The 25,684-nt window shown below is 40.8% G+C and overlaps 1 protein-coding gene across 1 annotated transcript in view; it reads right to left on the bottom strand.

The window, feature by feature from the left end:
* Positions 1-582: 582 nt before the first annotated feature.
* FAM151B (family with sequence similarity 151 member B) overlaps positions 583-25,684 on the bottom strand; it is an 80,457-nt gene continuing 55,355 nt past the window's right edge. The window contains exons 4-6 of the mRNA XM_069750984.1: positions 20,585-20,799; positions 14,180-14,315; positions 583-1,931 (exon numbers count right to left, since the gene is read on the bottom strand). Of these exons, the coding sequence (XP_069607085.1) occupies positions 1,766-1,931; positions 14,180-14,315; positions 20,585-20,799 (517 nt within the window). The 3' untranslated portion in view covers positions 583-1,765. The remainder of the gene's footprint in view (positions 1,932-14,179; positions 14,316-20,584; positions 20,800-25,684) is intronic.

The following is a 25,684-nucleotide window of genomic DNA, read 5'->3' as shown; positions in this document are numbered from 1 at the left end:
CAGGAGACCATCTGCCGCCTCATCAGGAGCATGGCCAGGCATTGTAGGGAGCTCATACAGGCACGTGGAGGCCACACACACTACTGAGCATCATTTCCTTGTCTTGAGCCATTTCCACTGAAGTTGGGTCAGCCGGTAACTTCATTTTCCACTTTGATTTTGAGCATCATTCCACCTGCCGACCTCTGTGGGATATTAGTTGTGATTTACATTGATAAGTTTTAGGTTTTATTGTTCTCAACACATTCCACTATGTAATAAATAAAGATTTACAACTGGAATATTTAATTCAGTGATATCTAGGATGTGGGGTTTTAGTGTTCCCTTTATTTTTTTGAGCAGTGTAAACACCACTGGATAAGTAATGAGTCTTCTTCTACAGGTATACGACTTAAATATACTAGCCATCAGATCTGACTTGATAAGATGGTGTAACGGGGTCTACTGTGCTGTAGTACCTCTTTCAGCACCCCCCGTGTTTCAGGAGGTTCATTCTGCTTTTGCTGGATTCTGAATGAAGGACGCTGGCTAGGATTTCTTGATTACATGGGAGCATATAAAAGCTGACTGCTACTCCAGGTATTTCCGGTCTAAACGAACACACTTTATTTACAGCACACAGAATATATAACACAGATACACAGGGCCGGCCAATAGAAAAAACAGGCCAGATATACACTACAATAGCCGCAGGAGGCCGGAGCCTGCTGGTATTTACTGGGAGAATTACAAAGGTGGGGGAGGACAGAAGGGGGATATCTTGTCCTCTCTGCCCAGGGATGCAGCCTGTGGACTGATGCATTTCACATGGAACCTATTATACATAATATATATATAGCATAACATATTCTTGGTGCTGGGGGTTCTGTAACAGATGGTATATGTTAAACAAAGCTTACAATGTATATTCCCAATGATAGTAAATAATCTGATTCGGAATTTTTCAGAAAAGTTTTTTTTTCCAATGACAGAGTTTGAGGGATTGAGAGGAGCTGTTTATTCTTATCAGTCATAGGTAGCAAGGCAGGAAGAAGGCGGATGTAGGCCGCATAGGACAAGTCAGCTGTAGAATTTCAAAGTAAAACATACACAGGCAGCAAGAATCTGATGACAGGTTCCCTTTAAACCCACTGTCGCCAAAATCAGTCTTATTTTATTTGTTAATCCCACTATAAATATTCAGTCAAAATGCTTTCCTGAGGACTTTTTTTTTACATCATATATTTTGAAAAACTTTCAGTGGAATGGGAAAAAAACAATTTCAGCCACAATTGTTTGGATTTTGTTTTTGAAGTTATTCTGTAGGTCAGTACAATTACAGCAATACCAAATTTACATAATTAGTTTTTGTTAAGCTTTACTACATTTATGAAATAAAGAACCCAAAATTTGTTACGTGTAGCTGTAACTTTTATTAGGGAGGTGGAATGAAAAATGTGATCAATCTACATGATGTATCCCGAAATGCAGAGTGCAAAGAAAGGAATGTAAAATTATCTCAAAATGAAGGTTTGTGAAGAATGCCATTCAAAGGCCCAAGAGAGAGTAGCATGGAGGCTCCCCCCCGAGCTCCTGTAAGAAACAGATGTACAGATACTGATTGTAATGGAGAATATGTATAGCGCCATGTTCCACGCAGCGCTGCATTCTGAGCCAGCGGTTTTCCCAGCTTTAACACCTGAAAGCCAGTTGGGAAACTTTCCCAGTCATCATCTAATTGAGGTTTAATAAAAGAGGTCAACTTTCCATTGTCTGTGTCTTGAAGTCACTTTTCTGCTTGCTGCTTCTGTCTTACAGTTTTCTTTAGTTCACTGTTCTGAGGTTCAAACAAATCATAAAATACCCGATCTTTCCTTGAATGCTCTCGAATGTACAGAAGATCCTCTACCGGGTAAATGTCATCCTTCCCTGACCAGACAGTGAGGCTGTACCTGCAATAAGTCAATGTTATTTATCATCATTTTCAGCTGCAATAAATTTTTATCATTATTATTTTGAATTATTTTTAATTAGCTCAATAAGACCCAATTAGAAAGGCATACAATACCACAATTATAAAAAAGTAACTTTGCTATTTAATGACATACACTAAATTATTCATCACAAATAGAAAAAATCTCTTGACGTCCCTAGACCTCTAAGCAAATTTACTTGAACTATAATGTGGGAAGGACTTAATGTATAAATGTATACATGATATAAGGATACATTGGGTAGGATTTAAAAATTGTGAATATGCAAATTTGTGCCTCACGTAAAATTATTATTTTCTCCCTAAATCTAATACCAGTGCTATGTTATGGTTATTAAACTTTATTTTTATGTTCTCTATTTAGGTGTTATTTTATACAGGTGTTTTTCAAGTTACATAGAGAAGCCAATGGGAAGAATGACAAAACCAGAACAGTGAGAGTTAAAAAAATAAATAAATAATTGTGGCCCAAACCAAAATGCATTGTACCGTATTTTGCTTCTATTGTTGACCATTTATCTTTCACTTTAGGCTCTTATATAACATCTGGCCAAAGTCTTTTTGGTTTTAAGTAGTATCTATCACCAATCTGTGACTTTAATAAAAGAAAGGCAGTCTTGGACTTGTGATTTTTCTAAACATAAGTTTTGCCAAAAGTGTTCATAAGTAACCCTAATGCCCCCAAAAGGGCCCTGACATTCTAACAAAAGTTGAGTCCGAATTTCCAGAATGTGGGATCCCAAACACTCTGGGTCGCTCTTGCAGTGAAAGAGAGATCGTGGAATCTTGCATTTTGCACTAATTCGGTGCTACTACAAACTTTACTAAGAAGTTACAGAACAGCACCATCATTAGCGCAGGTACCATTCATTAACATGTTATAAAAGTAGGCTGCAGGATTGGATTAGTGCAAGGAGCAAGACCTCACTCTTTCACTGCAAGGAAGGACCATGAAGGGTTATGGGATCCCACTCCGCACACCAGGATCCCACAACGGAAAAGAAGTGTAGGCTTGACTTTTGATAGAAAATCAGGTCCTTTTGCGGGGCATTAGGGTTAGATATGAGCACTTTTGACAATAACTTATATTTCGTAAAGTTACTAGTCTGAGGCTGCCCGCTCTTATTAAATAAAAAGGTACTCTAACGCTGCTGTTATGCTGGCCTTATACAATTACAAAGAAAAACAGATAATTGTTCACAGCAGTTGAATACAAACGTTATAATCATGATAAAATTAAAGAATTTCCTCACATATGATTGTGACAAAAGGCAATCGGAGGAATTTATCTTGTCAGTTTGATAAATTTAGCGAATTATTAGCTATAACACTTTATTCTAAAGCTTTTTTTTAACTACTGTTTACTCCACCCCTTCCTGGAGTCAGAAGGGAAACTTTTTTGTGTGTCAAAAGTTGTCTTAATTCTGGTTAACCACACTCTTTTGTTCACCCACATTTTAAAAGTGGCAAAAACAGCATTAAATAAGAAAAGAAATAAATGAGTGTACACAACAAAAAAGAAATGTGATTGTGTTGCAATGGATGAAATCCACAGTGAAAACCTGCAGAAAGAAGTGACACACAGATTTATAAATCCGCAGTGCAGGTCTGTTTTGGCACAGAAATGATCCAAAGCGAGTGGTAAATCACATTGGCTTTGCTCCTACTGTTATCTGCTGAAGATATTTTCAGTCTTCAGATTTGGTGTAGATGCAGAGAACATGAGACAAACTAGTTGGGTCTTCCATATGTACTAATGTCTACTCTGCCTGTCAAACTATAGAACCTGTGTCTCTGCCCCAGCCAAAGCATGGTTGCCATGCTTCATTTTAGTGTATAATGTTTCTGCTCTTTTCTTTTGTGCCATTGGATTTCTGCAATCTGATAACGTCAGATTTCATTCTTTTAAACATTTTTTTATTGGGTTATATAACACAAGTAAACAATAATGTAAAACTACATAAGAGGGTGTGTGTGTTTTTCAATAGAATGTTATCAAAAGTTCTTTCGTTAGGTCGTCACATAGTACATGTTAAGATTAATCATAGTAGAAGTTACAATCTTTCATTCCACAAGTTTGTCTTCATTTCCCTACTTTTTTTTATAAGGAAGGAGTCTAACCAAATGTGTACACACCTATTGATCTTAAATTATAACATTGATGTAGAGAGACAGGTAGAAAAAGTAGGGTGGGGAAAATCAGATGAAGGAGAGGAGATAGGGGAGAGGGAGGGGAGTCCTCCATGTAAGAATGGATAGTGGTATCGGCGGTTAGTGCCTTACAGCGTCATGAGACCTACAGTTAGGGCCAGAAATATTTGGACAGTGACACAAGTTTTGTTATTTTAGCTGTTTACAAAAACATGTTCAGAAATACAATTATATATATAATATGGGCTGAAAGTGCACACTCCCAGCTGCAATATGATAGTTTCCACATCCAAATCGGAGAAAGGGTTTAGGAATCATAGCTCTGTAATGCATAGCGTCCTCTTTTTCAAGGGACCAAAAGTAATTGGACAATGGACTCTAAGGGCTGCAATTAACTCTGAAGGCGTCTCCCTCGTTAACCTGTAATCAATGAAGTAGTTAAAAGGTTAGGGGTGGATTCCAGGTGTGTGGTTTTGCATTTGGAAGCTGTTGCTGTGAGCAGACAACATGCGGTCAAAGGAACTCTCAATTGAGGTGAAGCAGAACATCCTGAGGCTGAAAAAAAAAAAAAAGAGATAGCAGACATGCTTGGAGTAGCAAAATCAACAGTTGGGTACATTCTGAGAAAAAAGGAATTGACTGGTGAGCTTGGGAACTCAAAAAGGCCTGGGCGTCCACGGATGACAACAGTGGTGGATGATCGCCGCATACTTAATTTGGTGAAGAAGAACCCATTCACAACATCAACTGAAGTCCAGAACACTCTCAGTGAAGTAGGTGTATCTGTCTCTAAGTCAACAGTAAAGAGAAGACTCCATGACAGTAAATACAAAGGGTTCACATCTAGATGCAAACCATTCATCAATACCAAAAATAGACAGGCCAGAGTTAAATTTGCAGAAAAACACCTCAAGAAGCCAGCTCAGTTCTGGAAAAGTATTCTATGGACAGATGAGACAAAGATCAACCTGTACCAGAATGATGGGAAGAAAAAAGTTTGGAGAAGAAAGGGAACGGCACATGATCCAAGGCACATCACATCCTCTGTAAAACATGGTGGAGGCAACGTGATGGCATGGGCATGCATGGCTTTCAATGGCACTGGGTCACTTGTGTTTATTGATGACATAAGAGCAGACAAGAGTAGCCGGATGAATTCTGAAGTGTACCGGGATATACTTTCAGCCCAGATTCAGCCAAATGCTGCAAAGTTGATTGGACAGCGCTTCATAGTACAGATGGACAATAACCCCAAGCATACATACAAAGCTACCCAGGAGTTCATGAGTGCCAAAAAGTGGAACATTCTGCAATGGCCAAGTCAGTCTCCAGATCTAAACCCAATTGAGCATGCATTTCACTTGCTCAAATCCAGACTTAAGACGGAAAGACCCACAAACAAGCAAGACCTGAAGGCTGCGGCTGTAAAGGCCTGGCAAAGCATTAAGAAGGAGGAAACCCAGCGTTTGGTGATGTCCATGGGTTCCAGACTTAAGGCAGTGATTGCCTCCAAAGGATTTGCAACAAAATATTGAAAATAAAAATATTTTGTTTGGGTTATGTTTATTTGTCCAATTACTTTTGACCTCCTAAAATGTGGAGTGTTTGTAAAGAAATGTGTACAATTCCTACATTTTCTATCAGATATTTTTGTTCAACCCTTCAAATTGTAACGTTTAATCTGCACTTGAATTCTGTTGTAGAGGTTTCATTTCAAATCCAATGTGGTGGCATGCAGAGCCCAACTCGCGAAAATTGTGTCACTGTCCAAATATTTCTGGCCCTAACTGTATGTAACAAGCATTAATCTCTCATGGAAGCTTGGTAGTTTTTAGGGTGGAAGCCAGATCTTCATTCAGTCGTTGTGTGAGACTGCTGACTCGTCAGATGTCATTCTCTGTAATTTAGCATTTTCAATTTTTTAGGGGTCAAACTAAAAACTATATATATATTAAACTGAAGTGATTTGGGGAAAAAAATACCGTGTTTAGGAATCATTTGATAAAATAGCATCATAGTAAAATAACATACACCGCAAATATAAAATTTGCTTGGAGCTAAAATACCTCAAACTGAATGACTGTACACCAGGGGTGTCAAACTGCATTCCTCGAGGGCCTCAGACCATGCGTGTTTTCAAGATTTCCTTTGCATTACACAAGGTGCTGGAATCATTCTGTGCAGGTAATTAAATTATCACCTGTGCAATACAAGGAAATCCTGAAAACATGCCAGGAATGCAGTTTGAAACCCCTGCTGTACAGGATCCGCAAAGTGACTAAAACAAACGACTCATTCATTAATGGGGTTCTCCAGATTTAGGGGGTATAACCAAAGAACTGAAAAAACCCTTTAAAATATAACTTTTAATAAATACCGAGTAAAAATACCCATAAAAACAGGTCAGGAGACAGTAACACCTTAATCTATCTTAACATAAACAATATATGAAAGGATAGAGACTAGACGGTGGGGGGGGCGTGATCTTTCCCTCACTCACCCTACCTAACAGCGGAGGTTGGCACCCTAAAATCGATGTGGCGCCCCCACTCGTCAACGGCTCTCCCTTGTGACCCTACAGGATCTTATCAAAAATGAAACCACCACCACACCATAACTTAATATAAAGTGTACAAATACTTATAAGGTGTAAAGAAATAGTTTTAAAGATCTAATGTGGGATAGTTTCCACAAGAAGAGGGTCATATAGACTGTTACCCTTCTATTGATCTTAATATAAGAAAGGTGCACAAGGTGTCTAATATATAGAGGCAAAATAATCAGTTGCGGTATACAATAATAATAAGCCTTTTGTCAACACCTTATGGTATACCCTAATCATAAGCACAGTGTATTCACAGGAGTATACCTTATGTTAGCAAATTAATATACTACAGAGACAATCAAATGCCAATATGCCAAACACTAGCACCTCTCAAATAATAAAGCAATGGTCAAAAATAAAGGATGTACTCATCCATATGCTGCCGCCCATCCCGACGCGTTTCCCCCCAGGATAATGCACCAGGGGAAGGAGTGGGGCCTCTAGCGGACCGAGGAAGCTATAATAAGCTGCGTCCCGAAGTAACCGCTCAGCAAGTCCGGGGCAACTATAATGAGCTGCGTCCCGGAATGACCGCTCTCAGTGAAGGGCTGCACGTGTCTTACCAGAATGTGTTTCTTATACACCGCCATGCCAGAGCGCCCGAAGAAACCGGAAGTGGCGCTTAGTCTATGACGCCAGAGTATTTCCGTTCTGTGGAGCTCACAGCGTTCCACGCTGGTCTGTCAAACTTGTACCAAGCCTCATACAAGCTTGCTTGGCCTACGACATCAGAGCATACTCGGCCAATAGAGCTCACCGCATTGTACACTGGTCAAAAAAAAGAGGCAGTACCAAGCATTGTATACAATACCGCAAATATATAAGAGCTCTACTAATTCAAAACTTTTAATAAAGTAATACTAAAATTATAACCTGGCCCCAAAAATAAAGGGGAAGGTAATATTTTTGAAAAAATGACCGTGCAGCAAAAATAAAATCAGTCCAAAACTGACCATCATACAGAATAAGTATGATTCCATTTTAGAAAGACCTATTAATAATAAAAAATAATCTTTATTTTTATATAGCGCTAACATATTCCGCAGCGCTTTACAGTTTTTGCACACATTATCATCACTGTCCCCGATAGGGCTCACAATCTAGAATCCCTATCAGTATGTCTTTTGAATGTGGGAGGAAACCGGAGTGCCCGGAGGAAACCCACGCAAACACGGAGAGAACATACAAACTCTTTGCAGATGTTGTCCTGGGTGGGATTAGAACCCAGGACCCCAGCGCTGCAAGGCTGCTGTGCTAACCACTGCGCCACCGTGCTGCCTATTAATTATGTTCACACCATAAGGTACTGAACAAATTGGTGGTCACTAAGAGGACATATACCAGTAAACAGTTCTCATCTTGTAAACCAAAGTGAACACTACTTTAAATAAAACTGGTAAAGCTAAGTTGCTCGTTTAATCCCAAAGGGGACATGGAGTCTAGCAGGTAAATCCACCTTGTTTCTCGCTGTAATATCTTGCGATCCCAATCACCTAGCCTGACAGATTGAGGGACGGTCTCGATAACTTGAAAGTGGAAAGATGTTAGGTCACCTTTATGCTTCTCCACCATATGTCGTGCCAACGGGGTATCCCTCTTATGTTTTATGTCCCCTATGTGTTCACTTATCTTTATTTTCAACTGCCTTTTAGTTTTTCCCACATAGTTCAAAGGACAGCTGCAGGTACACAGGTAGACAACCCCCGCCGTTACACAACTAGCAAAATCTCTATTCTTAAAAATCCGTCCTGTTGTGGCACTAGTGAAGGTATTAGATTGTTTAACATATTGGCACACTTTACATCCTCTACATTTAAAGGTACCTATACCCCTCTGTTCTAGCCACGTACCACCTGTTTTTTGGGGTTGGAGATGACTATGGATGACACGATCCCGTATCGACTTTCCTCTCCTATATGTCACCGAAGGAGTCTTAGGGATATAATCCACTATATCGGGGTCTGCCCTCAGGATATTCCAATACCTTCCCAGTATTCTCATCATTTTAGAATTTTGATCGTCATAAGTCGCAATCAGACGGGTAACATTACCCTCTTCCTTTTTTGGTCTAGGTGTAAGTAATTGCAAACGATTGGAATTCTTTGCAATCTCATACCCTTTCTCTATTACATGTTCGGGGTACCCCCTGTCTCTAAATCTCCTTTTTAGAATATTGGCTTGATAGTCAAAGTCCTGTAGTGAGGAACAATTACGCCGAAGTCTAAAAAACTGGCCTTTTGGGATCCCTTTCTTTAAACTAGTGGGATGATAGCTTTCCCATCGTAGGAGACTATTAGTTGCCGTTTTTTTACAAAAGATGGTGCTATTAATGGTACCCAACTCTCCTCAGCCGTACGTCCAGAAATGAGATGCAATCACCCCCTACTTCATGGGTGAACCTAAGGCCCACATCATTAACATTTAAATGTGCCACAAATTCCTTAAATGTACCTCCATCACCAGACCAGATAACCAAAATATCATCAATAAAGCGTCCCCAAAAAACAATATGGGGACACCACTTGTCATCGTCATCTCTAAACACCATCGTCTCCTCCCACCAGCCCAGGAGCAAATTAGCGTAAGTTGGGGCACATGGACTCCCCATCGCTGTGCCCCTGAGCTGGTGGAAGACCCTCCCATCAAAAAGAAAAAAATTATGTGTTAATACGTATTTAAGCAATCTCATCAAAAAATCATTATGCTGGAGACAGTGATTACCCCTTGCTCTAAGATAATACTCAACAGCTTCCAAGCCTTTGTTATGTGGTATGCTGCTATATAAGTTTTCAACATCTATAGATGCCATAATGGTGTTGTGGTCAAGGTAAACACCATCTAACTTCGTAAGTAAGTCAGAGGTGTCTCTGATAAACGATGGTAAAGAATACACAAAGGGACGTAAGATCTGGTCAAGGTATACACTTGAATTTTGACACAATGCGTCTATACCTGCCACAATCGGGCGCCCTTTCAATGGGTCCAATCCCTTATGTGGGATAGATTAGCGAAATTAGGATTATTTAGTCTAGAAAAAAGACGACTGAGGGGCGATCTAATAACCATGTATAAGTATATAAGGGGACAATAAAAATATCTCGCTGAGGATCTGTTTATACCAAGGAAGGTGACGGGCACAAGGGGGCATTCTTTGCGTCTGGAGGAGAGAAGGTTTTTCCACCAACATAGAAGAGGATTCTTTACTGTTAGGGCAGTGAGAATCTGGAATTGCTTGCCTGAGGAGGTGGTGATGGCGAACTCAGTCGAGGGGTTCAAGAGAGGCCTGGATGTCTTCCTGGAGCAGAACAATATTGTATCATACAATTAGGTTCTGTAGAAGGACGTAGATCTGGGGATTTATTATGATGGAATATAGGCTGAACTGGATGGACAAATGTCTTTTTTCGGCCTTACTAACTATGTTACTATGTTATGTTACTATGTCTTGGGTAGGGAATAGAAGGTCGCTAATGTAGGACATTTTGGATACATGTAATCAAACTCACTCCTGGATAAGAGACCGTCTCCCAAAGCTTCTGTCAGTAATCCATTTAATTCTGCTTGGTAGGGCAATGTGGGGTCCTTTTTAAGTATCTCATAAGTTGTTACATCAGATAGGATATTTTTACACATAATTAAATACTGTGACCTATCCAAGACCACCACATTGCCCCCCTTGTCAGACGGCTTAACAACAATATTATGATCCTTTTCTAAGGAGGCAAGTGCCTCCCATTCATGCTTCTCCAAATTGGGTTCTGGCGTACCTAACCTTGGTTTTATTCTCTTAATCTCATCAGTAACCAAGGTCAAGAACATATCAATGTTACCATAGTTGCCAATAAGGGGTGATCTTTTGCTTTTTGGTTTAAGCTCTGAATATGGACCGTCTCCACTGTGTCGTGCACCTTCCTCAGCTAAACCAGCCAATAACCTCACATCCTCCAGTGAGTCAGATGATATACCCAATTGCTGACACTGTAAACTGTCTTTTTGGGAAAAGAATTTCTTCCACTTTAACTTTCTTACAAAAAGATTAAGATCTTTTATCCATATAAACGGATCAAATTTAGTAGTTGGAACAAATGACAAGCCATGGCTCAATACCATTTTTTCTGAAGAAGACAGGGAATGAGAAGAGAGATTAATGATATGTTCCGCTCCCCCATCTTCTAAATTACTATTTATCTTCTCTGATTTTGAGGAAATCGTGTGCGTAAATCGTATGAGGGAATTTCTCTCCGCTCTAAAAAAGTAAGAGAAGAGGAAGCAGAGGAGGAGGAGGCTGAGCCGTTTGATGGACCAGCTCCCGGGGCGATCTGATAGTTTTGCCCTGGTCTTCCCTTCTGACCACCTCTTGACCATTTTTTGTGTGCTCCTCTCCTGTTATACTGCCCCCTCCCTCGACCACTCCCTTGGTGGTGTTGTTGCCTTGCTTCAGTATCTGACAAATCAATGTCTCCAGATTTAGAAAAACATGGCTTTCCCCATACGTTATGTGCAGTACAGCGACCCAACCTTATTGACTTCAATGAAGCTAAGCTGCACTACAAAACCAGTGTACAAGTGTGGTGCCATTTTTGCTAAAAAAAAAAACAAAAAAAAAAACAAGTTTATCTAATCCTGGACAACCCCTTTCAATCAAATGGTGACACATATTTAGTCAAATCAAATTTAGCATATGGATGGTCAACAAAATGACTGGAACCCACAGAAATATGATCGGGGTCTCGTGATAAAGCAACATACTACATTAAATTTAGGCAACTCTAAAATAATTTCAGACGTCCAAGATTGGTGAAGCCATGTAGCAAAAAAAAATCTATAAAGTTTAATTTTCCGTGATCCCAGCTTATGGAAAAACTTAGGTAGTCTGCAACCTACATGAGTGTGGATCGCCCCCAGACACAGGGCCACGAGTTCTCGGTACCGGACTTCTCTGGTTCAGTTCTGAGGCTGTCACGGTGGCTAGACCCGGTCTGCGACCCTGCTAAGGGGCGTCCAATAAAGGTGGTGCAGTCTGTCAGGGGTTTGTGCCGCCACCTGTGGTGTTCGGTCAGGGTGACCGACGCTGCTGTGGGGTCCACTGGGGTGATGGAATGGCAGCTGGATGGTATACCTTCCCACAGGTGAAGTATGTCCCCAGGGCTTCCCAGTAAGGTGGATGGTGATGGTGTGAGGTGCAGTCAATAACGAGGACACAAGGTTGCAGTCTCTTTACCTCTTTACTGAAGACTTCAGGATCCTCAATCCAGAGCACATTTAACAGGGCTATCAGAGACCGGCCGGCCTGATGGGCACTTCCAGAGTTTCCCTCGCAGATGGAAATCGTTGCCCACCACTAGCGCCTGTGTGTTTTAGTCCTACCCTGCTGAGCATTCGGAATAGTCCTCACAACTGCTGTTCTCGTTCGTCGTTCTCTACAGCTCTCTCTCTCTTTAGTTCCAGATGTTGCTAGTTTCTCGTCCCCCAGATATGTTATGGGTAGGACGCAGCCGTATGACGGGAAGGCCTGGAGGTCTTCCGGGACCCTAGAGACGCCCCTCTCCCACTGTTGCCCCCTACGTCTTCTTAGGAAATTTAAGGTAGACAGCCAACCTATAATTAACTGTCCTGCGGAGTTCGAAGTAAGGCCTAGAGTCAGTTACTCCCGCGGTGTTCCGGCCACCGGCTACGCGCCTCAGTAGGATGTTGCCTCGGTCTCACGGCACGACTCCTACTGGTACTCCTTTTTGCTTGATCTCGTTTACACTGTTCCACAATATCCTTCCCTTCGTGTCTCTTTCTTAGGATGCCGCCGCAAGGGGGTGCAGGCGCGGCTCCGTTACGTTCTGCTCTGTTCGCTAGGCACCTGCCAGGTTCCCACGCCTGACAGGGACCCCCCTGTGTCTTCTCCCTGCAACACCCCCTGCCACGGGATGTTGCCTGAATCCAACCCAGTTAGCTTCTGACTAACTTCCTATCCAACCCCTAGTTTTACCAGTGTGAGGAGGGGCCCAATAAATAAAGCCTTTCTCTCTCCCTAGTGGCCGGAGTGTGAAGTGTAATGTGTTCTGGTGATACCTCGTCAGGAGAATTCCTTCAGTGCCATCAGACGTACCATCACTCCCCTTAGTGGCAGAGTGTCATACTGCAACGACCAGATCTCTGGGGCGCTGCAAGTGCATTAGAAGTTTATTGCTTCATGCTATAAACTGAGGCTCTATTTCTTCCGATCGGCTGCTGTGTATAATCACAAGCTCACCTCAAACAAACACTGCATGGAACTGGGCTATAGCTTGTGTGCAGTGGGCTTTTCTATTCTTTCTCATTTTCAACCAATGCAAAAGATAAAAATCTAAAATACAAACCATGAGCTAAAAAATACTGAAAATACTATATAACACACTGAAGGGCTATTGTATGAAAGCCAGGAAAGAAACAGAACATAGTGCTGTGATTTATCTCTTCTAAGGGTCTGTGTGTTTACACCTGAAAATGGTAGTCGTTTAATACCGTTTACACAGGCAGACTGATCTTCAGCTGTGCACAGAACAATCAGTAATCGATCGCTCATGGCACACAGGCTAACATTGTTCTCGGCAGCACAGGTCCCATTTACACAGAACAATGTGCTGTTGAAAAAACATTCATTTCATACAAAGAATGAATGTTTTGCCCATTTGTCGGGAGCTTGGCAGCCTGCTTTGCTAGGAATGTTCGTTTACGATAATCTTGCAGTGTAAATGGACATTTAGAAAGATTGAGGTCACTCAGAGGGTGAAATTAGAGCCTAAACTCATGAGAATATCTACATGTTACAGATTTTAATGTGGATTAATCGCTGTTATGTGGCAAAAATCCATGTCGGTTTGCCCACAGCCATGTAGTCTAACAGTAGCAAGGGTTTCTTTCTCCAAGGAAAAAAAAATAAAGGTCCATTTTCATCTACCAACAGGTGGCACTAAACAACCGCTGATCAGCAATTTGTTTTCTGATTGGCCGCTGTCTGTTTAATAGCCTGTTGGCAATGGGAAACCATACTTCAAAGGCGCACTGAACGATCTGTTATACATTGATCAGTGCACATAGGCTACTAGTGTTCTCGGCAGCACAAGTCCTGTTTACACAGGATGATGATTTGCCAAGAACGATGATGCAAATGAAAAGATCATTTCACCCAATAAACAAGTGTTGTCATATGATTGACAGCCTGAGTACAAAGCACAAGTATCATGTGGCAATGGCAGAGAATTAAAGAGGCAGTGAAAATGATAAATGCACTGTTAATTTTCTGTCCTTATCTTGTATCTTAAGACACTGGATAGTAAGGCGATTGTTGGCCCACTCCTTAGTACAAAGCACCCAGTGCACATACCCCATTGGCCCTACCCCTGTCATATGTACAGTACATACTAGATGGACATATGCCGATATGATCATCCTAAGAGTCATTATTTTCATTACTTTACCTGTCTGATGTCTGCAGCAACCACTGCAGCTGAGGCCACGATTGTCGCACTAACACCGCTCGTACTGGGAATGTCACAGGCTGACTCAGACCTTTACAGATCTTTTCCATTTCTCTTACCATCTCCCAGCTGTAGCCTGAAAGACATTTAGTACAAGAAATTACAAATAGTGACAGTAGCGTCATCCACATTTCCACAATGAAATGGAAAGTCATGGCATAATATAGATAAAAGCCATGAGGCTAGTGTGAATACAACCTTACTTAGTCTGAAATACAATAACTGCCCTAGAGCGGCCTTCTGACTTAGGATAAAAATGTAGTTATGACTGCATAATACATAGTTAAAATACAAGATGCCCTGCTTTTCAGTCTTTCTAGTGCGGCTCCTATGCTTTCCAGTCCCATCTTCATTTCTGTAAAATGACTGCGACTTTCCTGAACCAGTCTGCACAGTGTGCTTTAGTAGTCCGAGACGTCATCCCACCTACGAGATTGTCTCAGGTAACTCCATGCAAACGGAACTTAACTTTTGGTATTCGTGATCTTCATAAAATAATGACTATCTAAATGAGCTTGGTTCTGCACATCAGGACACAACGCCATATGATCACTTAAAATGGAAGTGTACTTTCCTTTCAACAAGCTTTGATTAAAATCAATAGTACAAGCAAATATGATAAACCTTGCAATAAATCTTATCAGAGAAATTAGCTTCCTTAATCAGACACTCCCTCCCTGAACTTGTCATTCACTCTGAAAAACAGCTCAAATCCCTTTTAGGCTATGATCACACGCTGCGTTTTTGGTCCATTTTTTTTTTCTGCAGACAAAACCTGTTCTTTTGGCAGTAAAAAAGTGGCCTTCAAAAAGAAGGTTCTGCTGCATTTTTCAGGATCCCAAAGTTCAACTTTGGTTACACCAAAGAAGCAAGAACAATGCAAGGTGTTAGGCCGCCAAGACAGATGTGAAACCATAAAACCATTTTTAGAAAAAAGAGCAATTTGATCAAATTATTTAGTGGAAAAAGATTTTTATGTCTGAAAAAATAGTGACTATTCTGAACAGCAAAGTTCATGAAAAAATACAGATACAAATGAAACAGTGGGGGAGTTGAATTGGTCAGGCATAGTTTACCTAGGACATTGGCAGAACACTGACATTGTAGGACACTGTTTTTCACACTTTGGATAGCATTTGAGTTGGTCAGGTATTGTTCAATTTCAACTTCTAAAAGAGAAATCGAGGGACCAAGTTCTGGCTTTATATGTGTCAGTGATCCTGGTTTGCTTTATGAACCTCTTGTTGAGATCTTTTCAGGGTGGTGCACTACCAGAGAATGCATAAACTATCCGAGAAAGAAATAAGAAATGGCAGCACTTACTTGATCCTTGAAGGTGAAAAATCCTTTATTTCTTTATACAGTTAACATCATAAAGTGCGGTTGTACAGGTGGCAGGGGAGTACCCAATTTACTACTGTAACAATTTGTATGCTTAAAACCTTAAAAAAATATACAAAAAAGACCTCCAATGGGCAAACTCAAAACCACATTCCATGAAGGCCTGATGTCCTGCAGTGGGAACTCTGCTCCACAGCTAAACAATTTGCAGCTTGTTTTACATTCATCAAAAAAAACACCAGATTTAATAGGTCAACTATAGACACCAAATTCTCTTCACAGATAAAAGCAGGTTCACACTGCGCACATGACAGACGTGAAAATGTCTGGAGCCGTAGTGGTCAATGTTATGCTGCCTGCATCATCATCCATCATGACTGGCTTGACAGAGGATCAGTGATGGCCTTTGGGGAGGCATATCAAGAGGGTTACACAAACTTCCACATGACAACCAGTGGTGTCCTGACTGTTGTTGGGCTGAAATACTCAAAACTATTAAAATGCTAAACCTTAATCATGTGCAATACAGTGATGGGCCTCAAGTGGCCAGAGAATGTAGTCAGATCCTGGATAACAAAGCCATTGATGTCATTGACAGGCCTTCACATTTACCCAGACCCGATTTCAATGTAGACCCTCTGGAACCTGATGTATCAGTTCATACGACAGCACCACAGACTGCCCATGAGCTTTCTGATACCCTCGGTCCAGGTTTGGGAGACAATACCACAGGACAGCATCAGGCGCAGGCCAAGACATTTGGCATGGGTAGTCATACATGCTGTGGAATAACATTATGAGATGCCATGATGAAAATTCATGTAAAGTTTATCCGCCTGTGATGTGAACTTTATTTCATTTGACTTTCAGGGCAAAATCACGACAGGTGATTTTTAAATCATTCCTTCTTTGGGGGCTGCCCAGTACAACGTTTGTGACTTGGAATACAGCCCTCAATTAAAGTTTTTTGTTTCCCCTGACCATCGATATGTCTTTTTGTTCTTACCGAATACCACAATATATATAAGAAAAAATGTCTTCTGTTCATTGAGATCCAATGTTTTATTTAAGTGAGACGAGAATATATTGGCTGTCCTTCATCAGATACAAGCTTTGTGTTCACAGCGTCATCGGAACCAACAATTTCTACCTGTTCTGCTCTTTTCATCAAGGCCATTTTTTGTTAGGCAGCGGCAGAGACTGGCATTTACGCGTCAGTGAAAAATACATTGACATTGAATATATTCAGCTTTTATCAAAGGAGAAATGAAATTTTAAGAATTTAAACGTGATCAAGTCACCGAGTGATGGAACAAACAGGCATTCAGAGTCTGGATCCTTTATGCCACACTTTTCTCAAAGACGTAAGACGTAAATGACCAGAAAGTTTGCACTAGTGATAAAAGAGGATAATGAACCAATACCGTATATGTTATAAGGACAGTAATCATTACTAAGTATTATAGTACGTACATTTATAATCTAAGGCCTAAGACTAAGAAATATGTATCTTCATATGTATCTTTAACATGTTGTATATCACTCCTGTTTACACTGTGTATTTCGTGTCAAGGGGGCCATATTTGATCAGTTTTATTGCCGATTATGTTGGAGCACAGACTTCTATCATTTGGCCACCTACATAAATACGCTTGTTGAACATCCCTATTTTACAGCTATTTTAAGCTCTGCTGCTGCCTCATGTTGTTTCTCTGCTCCTCTATATTCCCAGCCATTGAGCGAGGAAATGCAACACGTTCACTTAAGTAGAGGTTGAACTTCAATCAATTATAATGTTTTGTCAACATTATAACATGAGAACGATAATTATCAGGTACGTATGTCCGAAGCTCCACGGGATGGGTTATAGTCACTGAGGTCCCATAGAAAAGTGGCTTTCAAAGATGCCATACAAGTTCATACTCCATGAACATATCCACATTATTTTCTCGGTACACCCATAAACATAAATTAATTTTATTGAGATTTTATGTGGTATACCACCATAAAGTAGCAAATGTTTGTAAAGTGTAAAGAAATGAAACATGGTTTTCTAATTGTTTTACAAATATAAATCTTAAAACTGTGGCAATGTTCTTGGATGGCAACATACAGTATCCACAATGGGCCTCAATAATATCAGGCACATGCAGATATATGTTATACAGTCATGGCCGAAAGTGTTGGCACCCTTGAAATTATTACAGACAATGTAGTATTTCTCCCAGAAAAATATTGCAATTACACATGGTTTGTTTTCAAGTTGATTTCCTTTGTGCGTACTGGATCAACACAAAAAAAAGTAAATTTTAAGATCTCTCCATATGTGTTCAATGCGATTTAGATCCAGTCTCATTGCTGGCCACTTCAGAACTCTCACGCGCTTTGTTTCCATCCATTTCCGGGTGCTTCTTTAAGTATGTTTGGTGTCATTGTCCTGCTGGAAGACCCATGACCTAGAACGCAAATCCCAGCTTTCTGACACTGGGCACTACATTGGGACCCAAAATTCTTAATTACCGGTAATCATCAGATTTTATGATGCCTTGCACACAGTCAAGGCATCCAGTGCCAGAGGTAGAAAACAACCTCAAAACATATTTGAACCTTTTCTTTGTAGGCCTCATTCCATTTTTGGCAAACAGTAGAATGATGTTCTTTACCAAAAAGCTCTATCTTGGTCTCATCTGTCCACAAGGCACTTTCCCAGAAGGATTTTGGCTTACTCAAATACATTTTGGCAAACTGCAGTCTATCTCTTTTAGGTCTCTATGGCTGCAGTGTGATCATTCTGCATCTCCTGCCATAGCATTTAATTTCATTCATATGTCGATGGATAGTTTGTGCTGACACTGATCACTGATGCACCCTGAGCCTGTAGGACAGCTTGATTTTCATTGGAACTTGATTGGGGCTGCTTATCCACCATCCGGGCCCTCCTACGTTGCAACCTTTCATCAATTTTTCTCTGCCGTCCACATCCAGGGAGATTAGATACAGTGCTATGGGTTGTACATTTCTTGATTATATTGCGCATCTGGGACAAAGGAACAGTAAGATCTCTGGAGATGGGCTTGAGTACCAAAATTGTTGAGCAATATCAACAATCTCAAGGCTGCAAGTCCTCAGACAGTTTTCTTCTCTTTCTGTTCTCCATGCTTAATGTGGCACACACAGACACACAATGCATAGATTGAGTCAACATCTTCCCTTTTTTTCTGGTTTCAGGTGTGATTTTCATACAGCCCACACTTGTTACTTGCCACAGGTGAGTTTGAACAAGCATCACATGCTTGAAACAAAGTTGTTTACCCAGAGTTTTGGAAAGGGAAAAGTGTCAACAATTTTGTCTGGCCCATTTTTGGGGTTTTGTGTGAAATGATGTCCAATTTGATTTTTTTTTCGGTTTTTTTTTTGCTGTGTTGTTCCAAGACACACAAAGGAAATAAACATGTGTATAACAAAACATATATAACTGCAATACTTGTCTGGGAGAAATACTTCATTTTCTGGAATAATTTGATGGGTGCCAACACTTTCGGCCATGACTGTAGGTGACATTTATTTCAGTTTTGATAAAGAGAACCCTTTTTAACCAGCTCATGACCTGGCCATTTGTACATGTGCTCTTCACATTTTTTCTTGCTGAGATATTCAAATAATTGCCTTTCATTTGCAATACAAAGGGCTTTGTTTTTATGTTACCTTTATATGTAAAACAATAGGAAATGCATGTCCATTTTTCAGTTTTTTTTTTTTACGACCACAAGGGGCCACTAAAAACATTTTACCCAGATTTTGAGGACTATAAGACTCCCGAGACCTCATTATGAGTATGCGCTGCCTATATGTAAAAAAAAAAAATAGGAAATGCATGTCCATTTTTCAGTTTATTTTTTTTTTTTTTACGACCACAAAGGGCCAGTAAAAACATTTTACCCGTATTTTGAGGACTATAAGACTCCTGAGACCTCATTATGAGCATATGCTGCCTCTGTTGGCCATTTTCCCGAAGCCCACAGCAGGGAAACCAATGGGAATGGTACTCTGCTCACCACCGACATTTTATGAAAGCCCAGGGCCAGCAGCTTCGCACCGCCGGAATACCCCCTCCTCCAAGTTCAGAGCCCACAGCATCACCCCACACCTGCTGCGGCCAGACTAACTGTGATCCCGCTGCACAGCAGCAAGTAAGCTGCATTCGGATTATAAGGCGCATACCCAGTTTCCTCCCAAATCAGGAGGAAAAAAAGGGAGTCTCACAATCCAAAATATAGGGTAAATTATGTTTCTTTTCCACAGAAATGTTAATATATTGCACACATTTTTTTCAGATGGGTGAAGGACAGAAAGAGTGATTTAGACTGCCATTGTCTCATTTTTGTGAGTGTGTTTTTTTTCTATTTTAATTTAATTATATTCTTTCATTCATTCATTCATTCATTCATTCATTCATTCATTCATTCATTTATTTTACACATTGTGCTCCCTATAAAGTCTTAAAAGACCTGTTAGGAGCATTTTAACACATTAATACATTGGTTTTATTGCCGATTTCCCCTGTGATTGGGGCTTGTATATTAACCCTAGTTACAGAGGAATTTTAGCCTTCTGCCTGAATAGCAGTGCTGACTGGATCTCCTTCCTTACACCCAGCTATCTCATGTTCACTGGGTCTGGAGGAGGAAGAACTGTCAAGTGCTACCGCTTCCTCGTCTGTGTACACAAGCACTAATTCTGCGAAGTGTATACAGAGATTGAAAAAAATAAACATGGTAATAACTAGAGACTGTCAGACAAAGTTTGTCTAGAGAAGTCCATCAGGACCCCCTTGTGCAGACCAGAGCACCCACCTTTATAACGTTCATGTGTAATAATATGGACATATGGACTGTGATTGTCTCAATGTGACAATGCTATTAAACCACACACTCGCAACAGTAATATAAAAGCATTATGGAAAAGTTATATCCATATATCTGTTGACTAAACAACAGTTCATACCTTCATTTCTTCTGTCAGGATACCATACAGTTGTCCAGCCCAATGATAGGGTAAAGTCTGGGAAGAAGGAGGTTACAGTCTTAAGAAATTCTGTTGCTTCTACTCTGACATTTCCACCAGGTCCATGAAGTATGTCAGCATTTATCCACACAGGTTGATGAATTTTATCCTTCATTGCATCCAAGATCTTCATAGAAGGCAAAACAGCATCCAAACTATAAAGTAAAATACATGAATAAAACATATACAGTAATAACAATTGATGCAATAAAAATGTCCATGTACAAAGCGTCACATTCTGAGACCATTCATGTGTGGGGGCTTTTTATTTATTGGAGTGTGCTCACCATGGGATCTCAAGATCTTCCAAGAGCAATTTCTCCTAAAGATCCAGGAGTAATTTGTTGATGAACAATGCTTTTTCTAGCATGATGGAAACCATGCCACATGCCATAAGGCGAAAGTGATACCGAAATGGCTCAGTGAGTAAAACATATGTCGTATTTTTCTGATTGTAAGACGCACCCCCCCCCCTCCATCCCCGATATACCTTACCGGCTGCAGTGGAGCAGGGTCCCAGGGTCGTGGCTGGAAGAGGAAAGAGTGGAGCGTTGCTGCAGGCCGCAGGGGGTGTTCAGATGTGCCGCTGAGGGTGGTGTCCGGTGCTGCGGGGGACTCTGCCGACATTTTGTGAAAGGTCAGAGTCCCAGCAGTTCCATGGTTTCCTATGCAGTGGACTCTGGAAAAATGGCTGCCGGGGGCGGCGCATGCAAATGGAGATCTCGGCATCAAGATCTCAGGAGATGAGTCCACCGCATCGGAAACCATGGAACTGTGGGGGCTCTGGCCTTTCACAAAATGTCGGCAGAGCCCCCTGCAGCAGCACCATACACCACATGCAGCAACTGACACCAACCACAGCACCGCACACCAACTGCTGCGGCACACCGCACATCCGAACACTCCCCCATCCCAGCCTGCGGCCTGCAGCAACGCTCCACTCTTGCCTCCTCCAGCAGCGACCCTGGTACCCCACTTCACCACAGCCACCACCCCCGGTAAGCCATAAGATGCATGGATAAGAAGCACCACAATTTTATTAAAAAAAAAGGTTTTTTTTCACTATTTTTCTCCTCAAAATTTGGGGTGCATCTTGTAATCCAGAACGTCTTATAATCCGAAAAATAAGGTAAATTTTGGGTCCATGGCCCAGGAAACTCTCCAGATCTCAATCTCATTGGAAACCTGTACGCAATCCTCAAAATGCGGGTGGACTAACAAGAACATAGAAATTGTTATAAACTCCAAAAACTGATTAAACAATAACGGAATGTCATCAGTCAGGATTTGACCCAGAAGTGGATATCCAGCATGCCAAGTTGAATTACAAAAGTCTAAAAAATAAGGCTATGTTCCCATGAAGAGCTTTTGAGGTGTATTTGATGTTGCAGAATTTCTGTACCATTTCTGCACCTATTACTTAAATTACCCGTATATACTCGAGTATAAGCCGACCCGAGTATAAGCCGAACCCCCTAATTTTGCCACAAAAAACTGGGAAAATTTATTGACTCGAGTATAAGCCTAGGGTAGGAAATGCAGCTACCGGTGAATTTCAAAAATAAAAATAGGTGCTCCATACCGTTCATTATTGCCCCATAGATGCTCCATATAAAGCTGTGCCACATATAATGCTCCATACCGTTCATTATTGCCCCATAGATGCTCCATATAAAGCTGTGCCATATATAATGCTCCATACTGTTTATTATTGCCCCATAGATGCTCCATATAAAGCTGTGCCATATATAATGCTCCATACTGTTCATTATTGCCCCATAGATGCTCCATATAAAGCTGTGCCATATATAATGCTCCATACTGTTCATTATTGCCCCATAGATGCTCCATATAAAGCTGTGCCATATATAATGCTCCATACTGTTCATTATTGCCCCATAGATGCTCCATATAAAGCTGTGCCAGATATAATGCTCTGCACCGTTCATTATTGCCCCATAGATGCTCCATATAAAGCTGTGCCATATATAATGCTCTGCACCGTTCATTATGGCCCCATAGATGCTCCATATAAAGCTGTGCCATATATAGTGCTCCATACCGTTGATTATTGCCCCATATATGCTCCATATAAAGCTGTGCCATATATAATGCTCTGCACCGTTCATTATGGCCCCATAGATGCTCCATATAAAGCTGTGCCATATATAATGCTCCATACCGTTGATTATTGCCCCATATATGCTCCATATAAAGCTGTGCCACATACAATGCTCTGCACCGTTCATTATGGCCCCATAGATGCTCCATATAAAGCTGTGCCATATATAATGCTCCATACCGTTGATTATTGCCCCATAGATGCTCCATATAATGCTGTGCCATATATAATGCTCTACACTGTTCATTATTGCCCCATAGATGCTCCATATAAAGCTGTGCAATATATAATGCTGCTGCTGCAATAAAAAAAAATCACATACTCCCCTCTCTTCGCTCAGGATGCCGGCGCTTTCAATATTTACCTGCTCCTCGTGCGGCTCCATCTCCAGCACTGACGCTAAGCAGAGGGCGCACACTGACCACGTCATCGCACCCTCTGACCTGAGCGTCACAGCCAGAGGACGCTGGAGACGGAGCCGCACCGGAACGAGGAGCGGTAAATATCGCGCAGCGCTCCCCGTATGCTCACCTGCTCCTGGCGCTGTGCAGTCCCTGCTTCTACCACCGCTGCATCTTCTTCTTGTATTGAGCGGTCACAGTTACCGATCATTACAGAAATGAATATGCGGCTCCACCTCTATGGGAGGTGGAGCCGCATATTCATTTCTGTAATGAGCGGTACCATGTGACCGCTCAGTACAGGAAGAATCTGCAGCGCTGGAAAAAGCAGGGACTGCAGGGACCGCGCCAGGAGTAGGTGAGTATAATTAGATAGCCCCCTCTCCCCCTCCCCTGCCGACCACCGGGTATGACTCGAGTATAACCCGAGAGGGGCACTTTTAGCCCCCAAAAATGGGCTGAAAATCTCGGCTTATACTCGAGTATATACGGTAGGTTACTTGAGTTTTTTCACTGCATTTTTTCAACGTGTCTTTTTATGATGTTTTTGAACTGTTTTTTTTGTCTCTCTTTGGTGTGTCATGCTTTAAATAAAGCTGCTTTGTTTTTTATACTAATTTTTATTTTGCATTGACCAAACTTTATTGCTATACTTAGGTGCGGATTACATTTGTTTTTGATGAGTTTCTGCTTTTTTTTGTACTGAGGATTTTCCAAATCTAATGTTAGTCAATGGGGAAAATCCGCACTGAAAACTCATCAAACCTGCAAGAGAAATTGGCACTCTGCGGATTTGAAAAACGCACTGCAGGTCAGTTTACAGAGAATGACAAAGAAGCACAGTGGGCATAAGATTGTAAAAATGACATCACTTTGCTACAAATGGAATATGCTGTGTTTTTGAACCAGCAAAAACACGCAGCATCAAAAACGCAAAAAACAAAACAAAAGCTCATCATGGGAACGTAGCCGAAGGGTAAACACTGTGAATATTGAGTCTTTCAATAAAGTTGTATTATTTGTCAATAAAAGTTTAAAAACTTATGAAATTATTATAATTGTACTTCAATTACCACAAAAAACATCAGAGTAAAGGTTGCAAACTTTGCTAAAAATACAATTTGTGTCAGTCTCAAAACTTTTGGCTAGACTATCAGTAAACTGGACATACCTAGGGCAGGATATGTAATTCATCTCTCACTGTGATTATGATGTACTTAAGCATATAGCAAATTTTCATAAGGTTTTTTTTTAATAATATTTGACACAAATAACCCTGTCTGACTTTAGATTATGCTAACGTTTTGTTGTGGTGGTCAAGAGAGAATAGATTGTTATTTTGAAATTAACATCAAGACAGTGTAAGGAGACTCAAAAGGTCATCCAATGCTCCTCGGGGAATTTAAATATGCAAATATCCTCTTCAGAAGGAAGAGAACTTTTACAGTGAAGGAAATAATTACGTATTTGATCCCTTGCTGATTTTGTAAGTTTACCCACTGACAAAGACATGAACAGTCTGTAATCTTAAGGGTAGGTTAATTTTAACATTGAGAAATAGAATATCAAAAAAAAAATCCAAAAAATCACATTGTATAAATTATATAAATTTATTTGCATTTTGCAGTGAGAAATAAGTATTTGATTCCTCTGGCAAACAACACTTAATACAAACCCCTGTTGGCAAGCACAGCAGTCAGACGTTTTTTGTAGTTGATGATGAGGTTTGCGCACATGTCAGGAGGAATTTTGGTCCACTCTTCTTTGTAGATCATCTCTAAATCATTAAGATTTTGAGGCTGTCGCTTGGTAACTCGGAGCTTCAACTTCCTCCATAAGTTTTCTATGGGTTGAAGGTACGATACTTGATCCCCTACCTACCATTAAGAGTTCTGGTTCCTACAGACCAGTTAGACACTGGTAGTCAACTCGTTACCTGCATTAAAGACAGCTGTCTTACATAGTCACCTTTATAAAAGACAGGTGAATATCGCGCAATGCTGCTCACCCTCCCCATTATACTCAAATGTGGCCAAAATCAGCATCTGTGCAGCATTATACGGGGCAAATATCTCTATGGAGCATCTTATGGGGCCATAATCAACATTTGTGGAGCATTATATGGGGCAAATATCTCTATGGAGCATGTTATGGGGCCATAATCAACATTTGTGCAGCATTATATGGGGCAAATGTCTCTATGGAGCATCTTATGGGGCCCTTATTAACCTTTATGCAGCACTATATGGGGCAAATTTGTCTATGGAGCATCTTATGGGGCCATTATTAACCTTTGTGCAGCATTATATGAGGCATATTTTGTATGGAGCATCTTATGGGGCACATCATGAACTGTATGGAGCATTATATGGGGCTCCTGATTCAATATGGATATTCAAAAACACTTAACCTACTGATATCTCAATTAATTTTACTTTTATTGGTACCTATTTTTATTTTTGAAATTTACCAGTAGCTGCTGCATTTTCCACCCAAGGCTTATACTCGAGTCATTAA

The sequence above is a fragment of the Ranitomeya imitator genome, chromosome 1 (assembly GCF_032444005.1).
Source record: "Ranitomeya imitator isolate aRanImi1 chromosome 1, aRanImi1.pri, whole genome shotgun sequence".
Taxonomy (NCBI): Eukaryota; Metazoa; Chordata; class Amphibia; order Anura; family Dendrobatidae; genus Ranitomeya; species Ranitomeya imitator.
Note: the sequence above shows the minus strand (reverse complement) of the source record. Positions and strands in the feature narration are given on the sequence as shown.